The 20,631-nt window shown below is 43.4% G+C and overlaps 2 protein-coding genes across 11 annotated transcripts in view; one reads left to right on the forward strand and one right to left on the reverse strand.

Moving 5' to 3' along the window:
* Window positions 1-1,101: 1,101 nt before the first annotated feature.
* On the forward strand, window positions 1,102-8,819 carry CABYR (calcium binding tyrosine phosphorylation regulated). Of its 2 annotated transcripts, XM_075023161.1 has the most exons (5): window positions 1,102-1,451; window positions 1,539-1,592; window positions 4,647-5,561; window positions 6,637-7,167; window positions 7,636-8,819. In XM_075023161.1, the coding sequence occupies exons 1-5, from the start codon at window positions 1,109-1,111 to the stop codon at window positions 7,638-7,640; spliced, it is 1,848 nt and encodes a 615-aa protein (XP_074879262.1). In that variant the 5' UTR covers window positions 1,102-1,108; the 3' UTR covers window positions 7,641-8,819. The 2 variants fall into 2 exon arrangements, with proteins under 2 accessions (XP_074879262.1, XP_074879261.1); XM_075023160.1 differs by lacking the exon at window positions 7,636-8,819 and having other exon boundaries at window positions 6,637-7,208.
* Window positions 8,820-8,904: 85 nt separating this feature from the next.
* Window positions 8,905-20,631, reverse strand: part of OSBPL1A (oxysterol binding protein like 1A) — a 78,430-nt gene continuing 66,703 nt past the window's right edge. For 7 of the 9 annotated variants that reach the window (XM_075023153.1, XM_075023150.1, XM_075023151.1 and 4 more), the window contains 5 exons: window positions 17,341-17,457; window positions 16,429-16,552; window positions 13,861-13,951; window positions 12,887-12,910; window positions 8,905-10,081 (listed from right to left, as the gene is read on the reverse strand). In XM_075023153.1, the coding sequence (XP_074879254.1) occupies window positions 9,979-10,081; window positions 12,887-12,910; window positions 13,861-13,951; window positions 16,429-16,552; window positions 17,341-17,457 (459 nt within the window). In that variant the 3' untranslated portion in view covers window positions 8,905-9,978. The other 2 variants (XM_075023156.1, XM_075023158.1) reach the window with 2 other exon arrangements.

Here is a 20,631-nt window from a genome sequence, read left to right on the forward strand (position 1 = left end):
TTTTGCAGTCTGTTAAGTTCGTTTAAATCCCTTGGGTGTTGTACGTCACCTGCCTTAAAAGGCCAGGCTGCGAACCAGGGGATGGGTCTGTGCACCCACCCTGCTCTACCATGGCTGCGGAGGGGTGGGAGGGATGTGGGATTGTATGAAGTTATCACGACCCAAGACCGAGCACAAAGTCACGCTCTTCCTGTGCCGGGAAGAAACATCTCTGGCTTGGCTGCCTGCTCCTGGTAAGGAGAACTGGTGTTTTTTCAGCAAAGGTGAAACGCTTCCTCAGCGGGGTTCTGCCTGTGCTGTGGGTTCAGCCAGGTACGCGCTTGAAGGCAAGTCAGCGGCAGAAAGCTGGAACGGGTTTCATGGTAGCGTGGGACGGGAGAAAAGGCTGTGGCTGGCAGGGCGCAAGGGCTGTGGGCGCAAGCGCTTCCCCCGCGCCCTGTGGCAGGCGGCACCCGTGGGTGCTCGGCCTCGCACCACTTGACCTGAGCGACGGCAGCCGCAACTCTGCACTTCGGTCTTAAAATGCGTTATTAAAAAAGATTATAAATAGAGTTGTGCGACAACGGGAATCAAGGTGTTTATTGCAGGAGGACAGTCCTCGCTGACGAGCGGCAGCGTCACCTGGCCGTGGAGTGCTCTGGCTGCCCAAGGATAAATTTTAATCGTGTATTTTGCCTCCTGCTCCTTCCTGTAGCCCTTTCTGACCAGCAAACAGGAGCGCAGACGGTGACAGCTGCAAACGTCAGCACTGCCGCCGCACTGCGCAGATGATGATGCAAGGGCACTGTGATGTCATGCCCTCCCAGCTGGGTGTGGCAGCCCTGGGCACTGGTGGGAGGCCGGACGAGGAGAGAGCAAGTACCGAGCAAGTACTGGCGGGGATGGAGGAGGAGGAGGGGAGAGGAAGAAGTGTCCTGTAAACTTCTTGAACACGAATGGCTTTTGTGGCTCGTGGGATGGTGCTTTTGGTGGGGTTTATCTTTAAAAAAAGGGAACTCCAGGCATGGGTTTGAATTTATATCGTGGTTCCCTAGTCAGCTGGCCCCCCCGGCCGTGCCCCCTGCTGCCTAAACGTGCAGAGGGGGAGTAAAGGTTTTGGTAACTGCAAATGGTAAATGCCCCCTTGAAGTTAAAGGGGTGTTTGGGAAGGGGTGGAGGAGGGTTATTGATGGCATGGCAAGGGATGAGCAGCTGCCACCACGCTGTCGGTGTTAGACACTTCGCGCTGGGGTGGGGTAGATGCTCAGCCGAGGGGTTCTGTTTGTACAGATGGGAAACCGTAAGCCAACTTGAGTGGGTGAAGATGCAGTCTTCAAAGATCGGGCTGATTGTTCCACATGGCCTCAAGACCCTGCTTGAGGGAGTGAGCCGGGCTGTCATAGCAAACAACCCAGATGACATTGCTGAGTTTTTTGCTCTCTATTTCCAAGAGCTTGTCACATTTCGAAAAGGTTTGTTCCTACCAGTACTTCCTCTGAAGAGCTGAGCTATTTGAGAGTGCTATCCTACTTCAGCTTAATTTCTGCTTCTGTTTTCAGACCATCCAAATCTGGATCTAACAGAGCTGGTTGAACAGTTTGAGTTCATTAGCGGTAAGATGGTTGTTGTTTGTTCTTTTAAGATATTTTGAGAAAATGTTCCAACCTGAACGGGTGCAAGTAGTTTTTACTTACTATGGGATGCATCCCGTCTGTATCTAGTCACGTGAAAGAGGCACATAGGCTCTGGGCTTTTGAACAGGCAGGCATCTTGAGAAAGCACTTGCTTCTATTTAATGTGGGAAGAATCAGTCTCCTGGGATCCTGTCCTTTCTCCTTGAGCATAGAGGAGAGCCTGGATACGTCTGGTCATTTTAATTTTGGGATATTGCAGTGTGATTTATCATTCCCTAAGCTGATAGTGACTTTACACTTACATATTCTTTGCAAATAGATATTGTATCTCTTTGTTTATAAAAAGGTGATTTAGTTCTGTAGGATGCTGATGCCTTTGGGAAGTGCCAGGAGCTTTCAGCTGCTCCCTGGGCTTGGCTGTGAGGGCTGGAATACATGGTGTCACCTGAAGGTTGTGTAGGAGCATTGACAGCGGTGCATTGTCTAGCCCACAGCCTGTTTGCATCTGCCCCACTGGTTTAGGTCTCCATTGTCTGGTTACCATAATATCCCCTTTATTCGAAAAGGCCACCTAAGCTGGGTTCCAAGTAACCCTGGAACTAGCCAGCACTTGAGACAGCCTTGGTCTATAGATTGAGAGCTATACACTAAGGTAATTACAGCAATGAGGAGAAGCCTCAGCTCTGAACAGGAAGTGCTGCTATCTTATTCCTAGCTTAGGATCTCCTCTAAAAAAGCCAACTACCACTGATTTCAGCACTTGAAGTAGTTTTCTTCTTGTAAAAATGACTGGTGGATGTTGCAGTGTGACTTAAAGTATCACCAAAGGCTGAATTTTGGTGCATTTGCAAATGTTGCATTAATGATCTCGTACAACAATTTTTGCATAATCATGGAATCACAGAATGGTTTGGGTTGGAAGGGACCTTTAAAGATCATCTAGTACAACCCCCCTGCCCTGGGCAGGAACATCTTTTACTAGATCAGGTTGCTCAAAGCCACATCCAACGTGACCTCGAACACTTCCAGGGATGGGGCATCCACTTCTCTGGGCAACCTGCTGGAGGGTCTCGCCACCCTCATTGTAAAAACACCTCCTGATATCTAATCTAAACCTACCTTCTTTCAGTTTAAAACTGTTGCCCCTTGTCCTGTCAATGCAGGCCTTGGTAAAAAGTCTTTCTCTGTCTTACAAGCCCCCTTTAAGTACTGGAAGGCTGCAGTAAGGTCTCCCCGGAGCCTTCTCTTCTCCAGGCTGAACAACCCCAACTCTCTCAGCCTGTCCTCACAGGAGAGGTGTTCCATCCCTCTGATCGTTTTTGTGGCCCTCCTCTGGACCCGCTCCAAGAGGCCCATGTCCTCCCTGTGCCGAGGACCCCAGAGCTGGAGGCAGCACTCCAGGTGGGGTCTCACCAGAGCGGAGCAAAGGGGCAGAATCCCCTCCCTCGACCCGCCGGCCACGCTGCTTTGGATGCAGCCCAGGGCATGGTTGGCTTTCTGGGCTGCGAGCGCAGGTTGCCGGCTCATGCCCAGCTTTTCATCCACCAGTACCCCCAAGTCCTTTTCTGCAGCGCTGCTCTCAATCCCTTCATCCCCCACCTTGTATTGATACTGGGGGTTGTCCTGACCCAGGTGTAGGACTTTGCCCTCGGCCTTGCTGAACTTCATGAGGTTCACATGGGCCCGCTCCTCAAGCCTGTCCAGGTCCCTCTAGGGCATCAACTGCACCACTCAGCTTGGTGTCATCCGCAAACTTGCTGAGGGTGCACTCGATCCAACTCTCTGCCATTGATGAAGATGCTACTTTGCCTGACTGCCATGACTTTTCAAGTATGCTGGAAGTGGCTGCATAATGCAGAAGTTTTCTGTCTGAATGCCTGTCCGTGGTTTGCTTACGCGATTGTGAACTGACCCCTGCATGTTCACCAAGCTCCAGTACAGGTCCCTCCTGCACCCTCTCTCCCTGTGTCGCCCATCCCCTACTATGTGGTCACATAACTGCGTTATGAAAAGGAATGATCAGAGAGGAATTCCTCAGCAAGCTTGAGCAAGGCTTCCTCTGGAGTCTCCCGCCCACACTGCCAGCATGGGTTTTGGGACTGTTTGTGCACCAGTAGGTAGCATCAGTAGGTAGTTAAGCGAGTTTGTGCCCAGTACTGACACTGGATTATAAATGGGTGGGTGTTGGCTTGGGATGGCAGTCAGAATAATGTTTTTTTCAGAGATGATTTAGCTCTGTCATCCTTTGAGCTATGTTTCTCTCATAATTTCTGATTTCATCCAGTCATGACTTCAGGAAACAGCTCAGTGCTGAGCTGTCGTGATGTACTGAAGACTCACCTTTTCTTCTGCTACTGTGCTGGTTTTACATATTGGCTAATGCTTGCTAATCACAATAGAAACAAGACCTCTTGGTTTGTTGGTTTTTTCCCAATCCCGAGGGTTTTAATAACCATGTGATGGAATGCTGTTTTGATCCCACAAGTATTCTCTTGTGTTCCTCCCTTGATAACTAATCTAGAAGCCATTTTTCACTCTACCTAAAACCTGTTCATGTCTGTCTTACCCTGTTCTTCACTTGGCTACCTGTTAGTTCAACTAATCAAGACTCCTGAGGAAGATAAAATGTCACCATCTATGCATCTAAAAAAACTTCTATGAATCCAGAGTTCTGAGGTGTTGCTAAGAGGAGCCATGGTCTTCTAGCTGGCTTATCTGACGTGCTTAATATAAAAGGGTTAATCTTTTAACCCCTAAGTGTAGCAACATTTGTAGGCAGTAGATAAGAATGTAGCCATCACAGCAGGGTCAGGAATACACTTAAGGTTTCCTAGGTTCCACTGCTCTCTGAATTTTCCTTCCCCTTATTGATAGGCAAGCAGCAAACCCCCTCCTTAAGTTATTCCATCTCCACAACCCAGGAAGCCTCATAAATGGGCTGTAGAGCATCTAATCGAGCTGGTGCTGAAATCACTCTTAATTAAATGGAAACAGTTGCTCATGTATTGCTGTTATGTGCTTTTTACCTTGCAGAAAATGGGAATAAGGGACTGGAAGAGAAGACATCAGATACTTTGTTTTCTGGGGAGCCCAAGCAAAGGGACAAGTGTACTGACACAGAGGAAGACCAGCTCCTTGAAGAACCTGACATTCAATATAGCTCCAAAGTAACTCAACACCCATCAATTGCCAGTTCCATTGCAGAAAGCAAATCCTCCCCTGGATCTGATGGAGCTTCATCCCCTGAGGGACCTGAACTGGTGTACATCCCTGCTAAGCCTGCACAGCTTGCTGCCCATGTGCTAGGTAACACTGATTCTTTTTATTCTGTGAGGGATGTGGCAACCAGCGTGCAGACTCTTCATGAAGACTCTCAGACCTCAGAGCATGAATGTACACCAGTAGAAGGTGCTGCTGAAGATCCTTCTGCTGTCCCAGCAGCTGATGCTTCTGTAGAGGCTGTTAGGTCACAACCAGGAGCGTGGAGTCAGTCCTCCATAGCTGGAGAACTAGGGCCCTCAGACAGCCAGGCTGATGTCTCAACAAATTATGTAAATCAAGCTTCCTTGGTCTCTTTGTGGGAAGACCCATCACTATTGCCTCTTTCACTACCACCATCACCTACTCCTAAAGATCCATTGCAGGGTATGCCTTCCTGCAATGAAGCTGAGGTTACCTCAACCACTGAGGTTGTATCACTGTGTTGGGATGATGAGCTGATTATGGACGCAGAGGTTCTACCTTATGTAGAGCAGTTTCCACAGAAAATAATCATTCCCTTTGTAGACCAAACAGCTTATCTGTTAAAGATTAAACAGCCTTTAAATGTGGCCCAGGGCTTAAGCACTATGACCTCAGGTTCATCTGCTGATGATTTAGTGTGCCATCCTGAGAGAACAGAATCTACAGTAGAAGTGGAATCAGCTGAGCAAGTTTATGTCATGTCAGGTAAGAAAGTTTGGGTCTTTGTGTCATCTTCCTGTTTCAGCTTCCAACTCTACAGCTTCATCAGTGGTTATTAAATGGAAAAGCACCTAGGTCAGTGCAACGCACAGTAAAGATGACTTCTAAGAAACTACTGTACCAACACTGTCTGCTTGGCCCCAGTGCACATGTGTTAGATCTCCCTGCTATCTGTTCCAAGGGATATGGCTAGCTCTGGGCAGGACTCCTGTGGGCAAAAATGCAGGTTAGGGTGATGGGAAGGTGCCAGTTGATGCCAAATGGTCTTGCTCAAAACAAGCCGTTTTCTGAAGCAGATGTTAGAGACCTAAGATGTAATACATGTGCCCTGTGGCTGAAGAGCCCTATTTTTGATTCTTGGCCCCTGAAAGATCTCCTATTCCAGCACTGACCTAGGAGGTTTTCCATTTAGAAAAAAAAATGGTGGTGGTTGCCTGTGCCGTCTTGAGCTTGGTGAGTTTCTGCAGCTAGGCTGAGCAGGCTAAGCACTGGTCATCAGTTCTGCAAAGAGCAAGAGAGCTGGTACTCACCTTTCTTGGTGAGGCCCTCACCAGCCTCTCTTCCCTGTGGTAACATGTGCCCAGCTCCTGCCTTGCCCAGCTGGAGAAACCCTCCAGGGTTGAGCTTCCCTGCTCCGCGTCTCCCTGGTACTGCAGAATCTGTCCAAACCCTGTTCCAAGCCCCAGGAGAAATAGTGCAGCTGTGAGGTCTCAGCAAAGCATTTTGTAGACGAGAGCTGAGCTTAGGCAGACTTGTAAATTAATATTGTCTGCTTTAAAAAACCCCAAACATTTAGGGGAGTTTGTCAAACTTCAGTTTCAGAAATACCAGACAAATGCTTACCCAGAAGAACCTCTGCTCTGACCATAAACAGTTTTAACTTTTTCTCGGCTGCAGCTGTTTGTCAGCCACATACCAAACACTGTCTGCTATCCCAGCTCCCTTCTCTAACATGCTTGCTTTTGCCAAGTGTAGGTATGTTTGTTTTAGATGTAAATCCTTACATTATGACTGGAGGTCACTGTTCCTGATACCAGCACTCTTATTTTTATCTTTGTAGCCATGGCATCAAGTGAAGCAGGACAGCCACCACCCCATTCTAATGTGTGGACCCTCTATTGCCTAACTGACTTGAGACAAGGTCAAAAATCACCACCCTCCCTTCCTCCTGCTGGACCTGGTGTTCCTTATTCCCAGGCAACCCCTAATCTTTCCAGGGGGAAAGATCAACAATGTGATCAGCTGTCAAAATTATCTGCCCCAATTTATGTGATGCAAAAAGAAAGCAAGACGGGAAATGCTCCACCTTTCATTTTAGTGGGCTCTAATGTGCAGAACACACAGGACTGGAAACCTATTCCTGGCCATGCTGTCTTTGCACAGCAAGATGCAGGTGCCAAGAGATTCACTACAGTCCCAGTCCCAGTCACCAGGCCAGCTGATGAGGAAACAGATTTGGCAAGCCCAAATTCTAATTCTGCAGAGGAAACTAAGGCTAAGCTGCACACACCCAATGTTTTCTCAGTTGCCATCCCTCTGGATGATGTGATGTCTGCAAAGAAAGGCCCACCAGCTGGTGATAAGCACACAGGTATAAATGCTCTTGCAGAAGGTTAGGGTACTACAGGATAGATTACCACTACATCATGCCCCATTCCCCGAGCAGGGTTATGAATAAGTGAGCTTGCTTCTTGCATGGGTCTTGCATAGGGAGATGCCAGTGTTTGGATTTTACTACTAAAAGCTTAATTTAACCCTTTTCAAAATAAAAAAAGGTTTAAGACCAGTGGTTAAACTACTCATGCATAACAGACCCAATGCCTTCCTCTACTTGTTACACTTGCAATGAGTAGTACTAGTCTTGCTCTGGTTTTAGTCTAAAGTAACCAAGTTTCTAATCTCACATTTATACATATCTTTATGCCTGCAGCCTGAACTTTTAGCATTTTTGTAATATTCAGAATGTGGCAAAATACCTCATATTAGAGTGCATTTAGATAGCAATTAGAGTAGTTATTGCTGCACGCTTTCAACTGAGTTCATGTTATTTTTTAAACAGGTTGAGAAGAGAGACTGTGTGGAGTTCAGGAAGAGTTCAGGAGGAACAGAGATTACATTGTAATAAATCAAGTAAAACTTAATGCAAATGCTCAAAAAAAGCCAGCAATTAGAACTGCGTTCCCAAGCATTTTATACTTTCCTAGCACAGCACAACATCCTGAATGTTAACTTTCTGTGAATTCTGACCACAGAGACACATCTGCTGCAGCTGTGAGTGGCCCAGCTTCTTCACTGTGCTAACATGGTGTATGCATAAGCCCCAATGATACTGACAGATTACATACAGAGCCAAAGTTAGTTCAGTGTAACCAGGTATAGTCCACACTGCTGGGGTTACACTCCAGGAAGGAATTGTACACAAGTGTCAGGAGCAAGAGGACAGTCATACTTTCACCTTGAGAAGGGAGTTATTCTCACACATTGTCAATTCACTCAAACTACAGGTTTATCAAGGAGGACAGCTGAAGTTATGCTTAAAGAAGGGGTTAAGAAAAAGTACATCTATTCTGCTTTAGAGGTTTCACAACTACAGCTATGGTCACTTAAATATGCCAGACTCTTGAAGTATATGAATAGGTCTAGAAAAAAAAAAATTATGAAACGAGTCACTCAAAAGTTGATGGGTAGAGGTTTCCCCCTTTTGAACCTGGGTGGGCAGGCAGGAACTAAATGTTTTGGGTTTCCTAGCACCAAGTGTTCAGTGCTGTGTGACCTGCTGCAGCACTGACCCAACAGCTAGACTATTTCTACAGATCTCAGACTCACACCTGAAGTTGCACAGGAATTAAGACAGACTTCAAGAAATGCTGGCTAGAGTAGAGGCTTGAGTGCAGAGATGAGACTTCCAAGAGACCAGTGCAGACACTCAACTTCTGCATCTACAGGTCACTGTGAGAACTGGGCCCTCACATGAAAGGCTGCCAAAGAAAAGGCTTTCCCTTATCTATGCAAATATGTCTCAGCATCACTACCTGGGTAATTCTAGTAGTGCATAGAATAAAAATAGAAAGGATCTCAATTGCCCTACTAATGGTGTCAGTAGTCCACCCTCAAGGCTAGAGCTGCAGCCTCACTGCACATTCAAGGAAGAAGCTCTCAGGTCCCCAGCCATTCCCACTCTCCCATAAGCAGACTGCTCCTGCTTAGGGGAAAAGAAGTCCCTGAAGCACAGGGATGCACACTACAACTTCATTGCAGCAGCTTTTGGAGTAGGCTTGCTCAGAAAGGGTCAGGACTGTCAAACACCACTCACTTTAGACTACATGCAAGAAGTTTTGAAGCCTTTATTTAGTAGCAATTAAATTATTCAATTAACACTAACCTCCAGACAGCAGTTAAAATATTGTACAAAGAGCAGCTTGCCCTCTAGAAGCTCTGTACACAGTTCAATATAAACTTACACTTTAAGATTGAATGCACCCCACTGAAAAGGGGTAAAAGCAGCTGTGCACAGGAAGCCTCACTGAGGTGCTGTACTATCTTTGAAATGCACAAGACTTCCTCCTAGGGAGTCTGCACAGTACAGACACAGGTCCTTTGCCTCCCACCACATTCCACCAGGTCCTGGACTGATTAGGTTCTTGCCTCTTTGCAGTGGCGCTGGGCAACAGAACTTCTAGTGCATGGAACAGATTCTTTTAAAACCTGTTACTAGTGTGCAGTTCAAATCTGTAGATGTTTAAATGGCTCTTAATTCCTTAAACCGTAAGGTTGGTAGCAAAACAGGAGAGCAAAATTCAAAACACACTGCACAAAACATTGAATAAATACCTCTGAGTAATGTCACCAGCTTAAACAACTGCATTAATGCTCCAGAGATGGGAACACTTCTGGAATCTCCAGCCAGAGCTCAGGAATCAAGGGAGTTACTTTAGTAAAAGAAAAGTCACTTTATGAAAAATTACATCTTTACAAAAGTGACACACCCTTCTTCATTTAAGAACAGAATATTGCAATTACTGTGTGTGCTTTTAAACATTCCCATGTCACAATAAATAAAACCAGTTTTACTTGGGCCAATGATAGCTATGAAAGAAAGTATTCACAGAACAGCTGAAGGTGTTCTATTCCTCATACACCACAACCTAATATAGGTGTATTCAGCAAACAGGGCAGCTCAAAACCATGGTGACTTACTTTGTCCACACAGGACCCACCATCACCCAGAAAAATTACTCCCCTACCTATGGGACTGAAGATCATGTACCACCAGATTTACTGTGGAGATGCTTAATATTCTGTTTGATAACATGTCAGTTTCTTCAGGAAATAAGTAAAATGAGGGAAAACATTAAAACAGATTAAGACTTATTTGTATCAGTCACAGGCTCCTTATTGCATTTTAATAAATATCAGGCAAGTTGAAGTAGTTTCTGTCCCAGTAGTTGCCAGAATAAAGCCAGTCCTGTGTACCAGTATAGGGATTGGGGCCTTGGTGGAACCATCTGCAAGGAAACATATTGCATGTTAGTGAAGCTATTAACATATACTTTTATGGAAGTTCAGAACTGCTTTGCTGCCTCTTCAGCAGTTTACTGTTCAAAGTAATTACTGTGATTGCAGGAGCCCTCTTGGTTTTAAATTCTTAAGTGAATTTCAAGTCATCTTCCATTACTAGATCTTTCCATTTGCCACACTGCTTAAATGTCTCCGAAGTGAAATGACTGACACCAGTACTTTGTCACTTGAAGAAGTCAAGACTATCACATAAAAAAGGACAGGTACAGTTTTACTTCAAAGCAGTTGTGAACAATCATTTTGGCATGCATAAGCAGTAACAGTTTTTGCAAGACACGTAAACACCACAAGCACTGCAGTCCTGAAAACAGAAAAACATTATTTCCCCAGGATCTAGATTTCCCCTTGTTTTTTAAAGCCTTGTTTTGCAATGCACTTAACTCAGAACAAGTGTGGCAGCTACCCTCAGTGTGGATGAAGAATCACCCACGGGCTGCAGAAAAAGTCCTGGCTTATTACAATTTAACTGTGTTACATTACACTGTTAGCACTGGGGGGATAATCTGAATGGCCAGAAAGCTGATTCCGTCTGCATTAAATTACTTGCAAGCTTTTGCTAAACTGGTTGTTGCTAGGATCGCTGAAGTTCAGCACCTCCCTCTCCCCTCCCTACCTAATCTGGAGGCACTGTGTATACACACGCACAGATTACACATGCATGTGTATAAAACCTTTTGGTGGGGGGCTACCTATCTGTACAGTAAGGTGCACTTACAAGGCCATGCTACTGGCAAGTATCCCCCAGTGATGAGCACAACCCTGTCAAACCATCATGGCACAGAAGCTTGTCCTTTTTCCTTCTCTCCCACACCTGCTTCTGGCAATCCTGCAGCCTGTTGCCGAACACCGCTTTCTATTTGGGCCCAATTACTCAATCTTGTGCCTCAACAGCATGCACTGCACAGTACCAGACCTCTAGCATTTTAACTTCCTGTATTTTGCCAAGCCGTGTTTATGGCACAAGTCAGCTTGCTAGATGCTGTTTCTATGGTTAATATCCTCCACAGCTTCCTTTCACCTCCTCACGGGCCACAAAAGCCAGTTTTTCCTTTATATGCCTCACTGCAGCAAGCACACTCAAGTAAATCATGCCTGTGCAAGGCAGCCCATTTTAACTCAGCTCTTCCCTTCTAGGATACCATAAGGTTTCAGAACAGAAATTAAAGCATATTCAGACCAAATACGACTTGATCTCTTTAAAAAGCAAAAGCATAAAGGCCACCAGTATTGCAGTGGCATGTTACAAAGCAGAGCATCTAACAAGCAAGTCTTGCTTGGCTCAAAAGATCTGAGATGTGTATCAGAAGAAATGCCTTGTACCATGTTCACAGTGGTAAACTGAACAGTTGAACACTTCAGTGGTTATCCTGCTGTCCTGGTTAGGTGAACTGAAGTCAAGAGAAGATAAAAGTCTTTCACCCCTGGTACTGTACATGGTTCAGTACTGCATCACCTCCACACAGGATGAGTCAGCTATTCCAAAGTAACTGGTCTGTGCATTTGCACCTGTGTCTAGTTCTCCTCCTAGTTCACAGGTAATAGCAGCTCATTCCAGAGCACAAAGCCAAGCATTTGCTGAGAGGCAGGGCTATAAGCACAGTTACCTCATCTCTCAGAACAAGGAGTTCTACCACCCAATACCTCACTAGTGTGCCTTCAACACTTGTACAGGTCAGGACAATATGCCCCTCCTCCAGTGACCACCTGCTTCAATAGGAAGGGGAAAGGCAATGGGAAGAACTAAGTTTGAGAGACATAGGAGACCCAAAGCAATCCGATAATCTAGCCAGGCAAGTGATGGGGGAAGGAGGCGACCAATTTTCATCAAAAGCAACAGACCACTGCTGTGTTTCAGAACAGAACTAGTCTTTTACTCAAGGCTTAAGACAACTGGTCAGTCTCTAAAACATCCAGTGTTCAACATGATTCACTTCCCCAGAAACACCAAGACCCCACTTCTAAAGTGGATTCAAAAATAATTTAAAAAGCATCACTAGGCACTTTCAAGAATTGTCTTATGAGGGAAGAACTCTACTAGACAACATAAGAAGCCAGCTTTTCTGCAGCAAGGAAACTGCAGTAGTTCACATCAGAGTTTATATTACACTGCAGATTAAGACCTACAGTTGACCTTCTGGGAACAGGTAGGAGAGTTTCCTTTCACAGTATGCATTTTTTTCCCCCAAAGCACAACTCTTCCTACACACTTTACGTTCAGCCTTTGGAGGCAGTCACACTTGACATTCCTACTAAAGAGATCAGACACTAGGAATTTTCTGCCAAAGCTTTAGAAACATCCTGGAAAACAGAGTTCATAAAGGATATCCCAGGCAAGTGCTGAGCAGATCTACAGTACCTGCACAACAGCAACTGAAGAACCTTCTGAATGGTGTCTGTGCTAATTATACACCCCAAAAAACACTGCTCTGAGTTTTCCCCTGGGAATTCCCCAATTTCCAATACCAACCTCCGGTGCTTTGAGCTATACCTTAAGCTACTTCAGGCACCTGGAAGAACACAATATAACTATCCCTTGCTTTGAAACACTTGGTGAGAGCTAGAACCACTCTGAATTCAGGAAAGGAAGATAGAGGTGCAAGGCTGTCCAGCACTTAACACATTTACTTGGAAGCATTATAAAGATGTTATTTTCCAGCAGTCTCAGGGCAAACAAACCCAAACACTTCAGGAAAGCAGGCACAGGAAAAAGACAAAGGCAGACATGTCCAAACCTGGGACTCTGGGATGATGGGTGACTTCATTTGAAAAAAAAAAAAAAAAGAAAAAAGTGATTTATAGTTACAAACAGACATTTTAAAGATATTTAATCCGCAGTGTCTGGGTGTATTAACAGCTAGTTAATAGGGAAGAGATGAAGCTTGCTTACTTTTAGAGTTTAGTCCTACCATTTTTTTTTTCTGTGCAGAGAGTGCCAATTTATTACTATACTTTTAAATAGACCTTGTCTGGTCAAACTAGTTGCATTTGGTCATGTTTTCACGGTTTCTACTTAGCTTGTGTGTAAGAGCTCCCAAGTGACCCCTCTCATCTTACAGAAAAAAAAAACCCAACAAACCAAAACAAAACAAAATATCCTGGCAGATCCCTTGTAAGCTAATCTTTCCCTTAGCTCTTCTAACTTTTGTAGTTGTTAACCCTCTCAGAAAGGAAAAAAAATGACTTGGATATCTAGGTGAAAAAGTAATTTCTCCAACTTTGAGAATAACTATGCAGTGGGAATACAGTATTGCCAACACACAGAAACTGATCTGAGAAGTCATGGGCAATAAGCTACCAAGTTCACTGGAGGAAGCATTTCCTCCTCTCTTTGGCCAAGCGTGCAAATTTGAGGCAATTACAAATTAATCAGCAACAACAGTCCTTACAAGCAGCAATCAGTGGCAACATCATCTTTGTGTCACAACCAAGAGGTGCTCAGAAAAGACAACACAGTTTGTATTTGCATATGGGTTTGCAAGCAGTGAGAGGGAAGGAACTGAGACCAAGCCTGACACTTCTCTCTGGAAGCACTATAGCCTGCAGGTATGAAGTCTGCAAATACAACAGTGGCATTACCAAACCTGATGATGTCAGTTCTTCATGCTCACACAACACTGCACATTACCGGCATGGACTGGCAGTTAACCTCAATGTTCAAAACCTTTTATATAACTACACAAACACACACAGAGGCAAGCACACTAACCTCGTCTTCCAGTCTTCCTCTGACTTTGAACGATTTTTGCGGGCGGTCCTTTGTTTTTCTTCTAGCCTCTTCTTTTCTTCACTAGCTAGATCTTGAAGGAATAAAAATACACAAATAAAAATACAGATGATGTTAAAGTGTAATCTAAGACAGGGACATTAGTCTAGCTGACCCAGCAAATAAGGGAAATAGTAAAAGTTGTCCATTTAAAAAGCATTCTACATAACACAGAAGAGCTTCTGGTTTAGTATAACAGCAAAGCCAGGCCACCGGTGGCACAAGATCAGCCAACGGAACTCCAGTCTTTAAGACTACTAAATACATGTTTATCCATGGCCTGAGGACCCTGAAAACATGTTTACATGACAGCAAATGTGAGCTAAGGGAGATGGCATACCTCAAATTTATTTCAGTAGGGAAACTGATTAAGATATGCTGGATTTATTTCAGAAGTCTGGCCACCTACTTCTTGTTAAGGTTTGGGCTAAGTTGTTACTAGTGCTTAGTTCCTGATCAATAGGAGATTGGAATACTCATTTCCAAACCACAAAGCATTGTCTCTCTGCAGCATCCCTTCATTTTTTGTTAATGCACTAAGGTAGCATGGGTCATGGTCCTAAACAAGCAGAACAGTTGCTTCTGTTTGGCAGAAAGGATGGTCAGAACATCTGAAGAGTAAGTCAGAGCAAGAAGCAGATTAGGTGGAAGGTGATCTCTTTCATACTTGAATCCTCAAAACCCATTTTATAAACATCTTAGAAGGAAGTAGTTGAGAGAATAATTTTTGGAAGACTGTCAGCCATTCCCAGTTACCCTACCAGCTACTAACACACTGCATATTACCAGTCTATCTGCTAGACAAGCTTTATGCTGTTAGTATAGTTAAGGAATATGGTCTGTTGCCAACACCATAGTTATTTGCACTTCAAGTTTAGACAGACAAATTACTGGGAACGCTATGAATCATGTACGCCCATCCTGATGGCCACAAAAGAATTGTACAGGCAGGAGAGACTAGTTGTGGAATTCACTGATCTTCTAAAAGCCTCCAAGAAGTGGCATCCGAGAAAAAAAACAAAACAAACCAAAACCACACAACTGCATTGCATTATGCCCATGTCACTGTTTTTAATACCTAGATCTCAGACTGTTTATCAGAAATAGTCACAGTAATTGCATTGTTACATAGGTGAAGCTGAATCAGTGGTGTCATGATTTACCCCAATCACTTAGCAATCCAGAGAAAGCAAGAGCTCCCATGCTTTTAGTCTACAAACCTGGCCATCTTGCTTTAATACACAAAATTCCAAAGAAAAAGGAGCAAAACAGGGCCAGGAAAGGCTGTTCCACACCATATTGAAGTATTTAACACCAAGTCACATGTCAGAAGACTAAAAGACACTTTTCACTCTATGGCATCTACAGTAACAATCTCTATGAGGTTTCTAAAAAGCACACTATTTCTACTCACCGAAAGTCTCATAATGTATTTCTAGTTCACTATTTTAGGACAACAGAAGTGTTCAATTCCCAGTGAAAAACAATTTTGCAGCAAGTATACTTTTTGGCATTGCAGTTTCACTTAAATAGTTTTGACTGCATTTCTCAGAATTGGCACATCAAAATATTCATTTTGCATCTGGCTGATGGAAACAGAAAACTGGAAAGTTCACAAATACTTCCTTGCTCAGAGACTGTCTCCTTAGACAAGTTTCCAATTATAGGGCTTGACTATGGAGCACAGCAGAGGGCCTAAAACTAAAGAAAAAGCATAGCATAATGAAGTTTAAGATTCTTGCTTATATGGAAGAACATAAGTTGGTCGTGTGGTGGGTTTCTGGCCCGGAACTAAGCACCCACAAGCCACTTGTTCACTCCCATCCACGCCAGTGGATTAGGAGAGAGAATCAAAGAGCAAAAGCAAAAAAACCTCATGGGTCAAGGTAAAGACAGTTTAATACATGAAGGGAAAGAAAAAAAGGAGGAAAAAGTGATGCAAAGGCAATCACTTACTACCTTCCACCAGCAGATCTGTATCCAGCCAGTCTCCAAGCAACAGCTACTTACCCCTGACATACACAATTTATTGCTGAGCATGACGTTATATGGTATGGAATATCTCTTTTGTCAGTTTGGGTCAGCTGTCCTGGCTGTGTCCTCTCCCAGCCTCTTGCCCACCACAAAAACAAAGAAGGCCTTACCACTGTGCAAATGTTGTTCAGCAACAGCTAAAACATTGATATGTTATCAACACTGCTTTGGGCACCAATCTAAAACACAGCATCATATATGGGCTGCTATGAAGAAAATTAACTCCATCCCAACCAGAACCAGTACAGGTGGGTGACATACCTTTCACTAGAAGCATACCACAACATGCAGAAGGCTGCATTAAAGAGTTACTGTCTTGAAGCATGGAGGAATGTATCTTTATGGGTAGCTATTTACTCTAACAGTTCATCTAACAACTTGAATGTGGAATTTCCTTTTTTTTTTTTTTTTTTTTTTTTTACAGTCCTTCAGTTTTAACAAAAAAATAAAACCATCTTTGCCAAGAGCTGAAGTTACCTATTTCTCCATTTTCCATGGCTCTGATATCTGGTCGTAGCCGGCAGTCAGTTTTGGGAATTACACTCTCCATTTCTTTGTCCAACTCATTCAAAGCCATAGCAAAGCTAGTAAAATTATACATCTGAAATTCAGAGACAAAGATAAAAAGGTGACTTTATGATGTCTCTAGCTGCTAGTCTTCATACACAAGAAAGCTGCTGTCTAAAAACAAACATTCAAGTGCTTTTTTATTATTTAATCACTCAAGATAGGAATACTCAAGATACCAGCAAAACCATACTGTCAGCTAGAGTGCAGGTGATCCTTGGTGTTTCTGTTTAAGCAGGCCAGCATCCAATTACTCAGTGCACTACTTCTCTCATCTTCTCTTTCCAGTCCTACTGGTATTTTCCCTATCTCTGTAGAGAGATTTCCCCCTTGATTAACCCACTGAGGGCACCTTTTCTTGGTCCAATTCTTTGTCTTTCCAGTTGCACACATACTCTTGTATTCCACCCACTGGCTCTCCACCTCCACAGCCCTTCACATACCAACACATCCTACACAGGCTTTGCAAGTGTCTTCTATAAGTGTCTGCCCTCTAATAAACCCCTTCAGAAGAGATTTCTCACAAGGTAGGTGCCTCAGTGGTGGAAGCAGGGTGGAGAGAAGAGGTGGGGAAAGCCCCCATACCGCTAGCTACATGAAGCATCCCATTTTCCACAGAAATTCCACTAACTCTAGAGTCATGCCTGTGGCAGTTATCCCTCCAACCTCACACAGAGTTACAATTGTAGTGGAAAAGTTTGTTGCAATGAACAGGCAAATCTAGACTTGTTAATGAAAAAGACAACAAATGGATTTGCTTTGTGCTGAACATACAGAACAACAGGATAGCACACACTTTCAATAAGCAGAAGCATAACTGACCTGTGCTGAATTTGGAGGTCTTGGAGTTATCTTCCATAGCAAAATACTTCCAGGAATAACATACACACTCTCAGAATCTGGCAAAGGCATCTCATCTGGTTCCTCAGTATTGCCCATCTAAAGGCAGCACACAAAGCAAAGAGAAGGAGTTCTGTGGAGTCATAAACCATTTACACCCATTCATTCCAACACTGGAACTTACATAAAATTATTTCCCTGACCAAAAGTAAATAATTTCACCAACAAAGAAATTTTCTAGATGCTTGTCAAGAAAGGTAACAGCATCGACATAGCATACACACTCCCAATTCCCTTCCAATGGAAGACTACTAACCGTTTCTTACATCAACATCTTCATAGGTATAATCTGGATGTTCAAGTGTTAAGAAATGTCAGTACTTCCACCACAGAGATGTCCTGTTTCCTCAAACACAAGCCTGATATTTAACTCCATTACTGCTTCATTAAAGTTGAAGAATAGAAGTCACATTCCTTATCCTTCCACATCAAAGAAATGCCAGCACATAATGCAAATGGCTGTCTTCAGTCTGTGCACAACAGAAAGCCCTTCGCTACTGCTCTTTGCTCAGAGGAACCTTCCTTTCCATTGACCACTACACACTGAAATGGAAAACTGCAAATGTTAAATGAATATCCTAGATTGGCCACTTCTTCTGGGAAGGGTATCCCATGAAGGCTGACATGTATGGCCTGAGGCAGCTGCAGCCACAGCACTGTGAAATGGTTTTCCTAGAAAGGGAAAAACTCCATCCAGGGTTACCAGGGCAGTAAAGAATAACTGGTGGTCACAGTGTATATGTGACCTGAACTAGTTCTAAACCACCACCCTTTTTATGCATAGCTTTAAAGCAGCTGGGGTCCAATGCTGCTGACATAAATTCCGCCACATAAGCATATGTTACAATACTGAACTAAAGCCAGCTAGATGATGAATATGGCTCTCCCAAGAAAACTTGGTGTCACTATCACAGCTAAAAACAGCAACACATTTCAGAGACCACTGGAGAATAAAGCTGAACTTAAAGGCAACTAATGCTTTAAATACTTTGGCTACATGCCAACAGCTTTAATCCTCCTGCTAATAAGATTTGCTCTCTGATGACTGCGTCAGATAATAGAGACTGATGTTTCAGTGCAAAAAAAGCCAGTACCCAAACTGCACTCATTTGTCCTCTGAGATGATTCATGTGTAATGCCTCCAAGAAAATTAGAAAGAACAGGATTCTGTTTCACTGTGGAGCACTTGGGTACAGTGCTTTTAATAATGAACAGGTTGCGAACTGACCAGAACAACATGCAGACCAGGTTCAGTCCTTCAGCTATTATAATGGAAGATAACCAGGGCTTTTAGCTGACTACATCTGAACTGTGTTGGCAACCTGTCATTCTGTCCTTTAAAAGTACACTGATAAATCTTGCAGAAATTGGGAATCTGAAGCAGAGCAGATCAGAAGGATATCCTCATATCAAAACAAAGACACTTCAATACCAGACTGTCAAGCTCCAAACCAACTTTTATAGAAAGGCTACAATACACACTGCAATTTGTGCCTTGTTGGATACATTACCTTAAAAATGGTATAAGAATTACAAAGAACTAGATAAAAAGTGGATCTTCATGTTCTCTTGCCACAATGATCCATATTATATGCTCAGCACTACTCAGCCTCTCAGTATATTGCTAGGAGGGTAGTAACAGACTTTACCAAAGCAACACCTCTGGTGTCTGAAAACGAGGCACATATGAGGGCAGTTGCTGTTGCCTTACATTATGTTCTTCCATGTATTTGCACTGAAAATTCTGCATTAAATGCTTCACCTTGATTAAAAAAGGCTCTAGTTTATTCAGAGCAGGATCATCCTGGTCTAACCCCAGGACTACTACAACTCTTCTGATGTTGGTAAAATATCACCTTTGCATACATGAAGGCTTGTCTAGCTCCCTGCAGAACTGTTTTTCCTTAAGTTTTATCCCTATAAAAATCAAAGGGATTCAGGTGAAAATCTGGGGCAATTTGCAAAAGGATTTGCATCCAAGCAGGTCCCGTAAAGGGAAACAGAAGTGATTCTTCATTAGTAGCAACGCAGAATGAACAAACAGCTGGAAAACAACTAAATAAATCTGAAAATTCTAATTAGGAGAAGTTTGAAAGACCATGTACTTTCACACCTGAATGAATCCTTTACTACCATGAAGGGACAAAACACACCCAGACATTATAGATGAGACTTGGCTCACCTAGATGCTCAAAACCCATAAACAATATCAATTCCTCAAACACAAGGGGGCAGTGGGAACACATACTCAACAAAGACTACCTGATTCATAGTGTGCATTACAAAGCTTTCAGTTTTCTACACAGAATGAGTTCTGTTAAATGAGTAGAAAAAGCATGCTTTTCTAGAGTCAGAGCAACATTACAGCTTGAGCTTTGTGCAATAGGATGCTTTATTTTGAAGAGAAAAGCAAGGATCATCTCATCTTAAGCACCGTTGGAAAATGCAAAGTGGTAGCTGAACTAAGACACAGGGTACGTTTTTCTTTGCTCCTTCTCCCTAGAGCTCACAGGGTCAGACTCAAAGAGAAGCAGTAATCCCCAGCGCTTTAGCACTCTCTTGATGACAAGCACTGGAACAATCTCAGATACAGCAACAATGTGAACCTGCACAGGAACAACTGCTTTCAGAGTTCTCTGTATCTTTTTCTTAAGTATAAAAACTACCAACACTTAAACCAACAGAAAATCTGGCTTCAGTCACCAAAGGGGAACAATCCCTGTTTTAAGCTACTATCTGAGTAGTTGTTCTTCATCAAGTTGTACGTTGTGACCATCACCATTCACCTTAAAAATAAAAGCATATTGCTGACCAGAAATCTGGAAGAATTAAAAATGAGGTTTTTTTCCAGAAGAAAAGTAAAAATGCAGTTGTGGAGATAAAAAGCACAAGCATTTCTATGGTTGTGAAAACTTAATAGAAAGCAGTACAAAAATTCCTTGTAAAAACTGGAAAATATGATCTTCTATCAAGATAAGAAACAGTCTCCCCTGCCTCTAGGAGTCCAAATCTTTCTATTAGAATATAGTTCTGATCATATATGATAACATTTATGGTCCAACTAATGGATATGCTATTTCCTCCATGTGACTTGGGAGGAAAAGGCAGTTAATGAACCAGCCAGTATTTAGATCACTCCAAGTTTTGGGAAGTTTGAATGCAAATACTTGAGAGAGAAAGCATTTTATCCCTTAATGCTTGTACTCCTCCAAT

Source organism: Buteo buteo, chromosome 3, assembly GCF_964188355.1.
Source record: "Buteo buteo chromosome 3, bButBut1.hap1.1, whole genome shotgun sequence".
In the NCBI taxonomy this organism is placed as follows: Eukaryota; Metazoa; Chordata; class Aves; order Accipitriformes; family Accipitridae; genus Buteo; species Buteo buteo.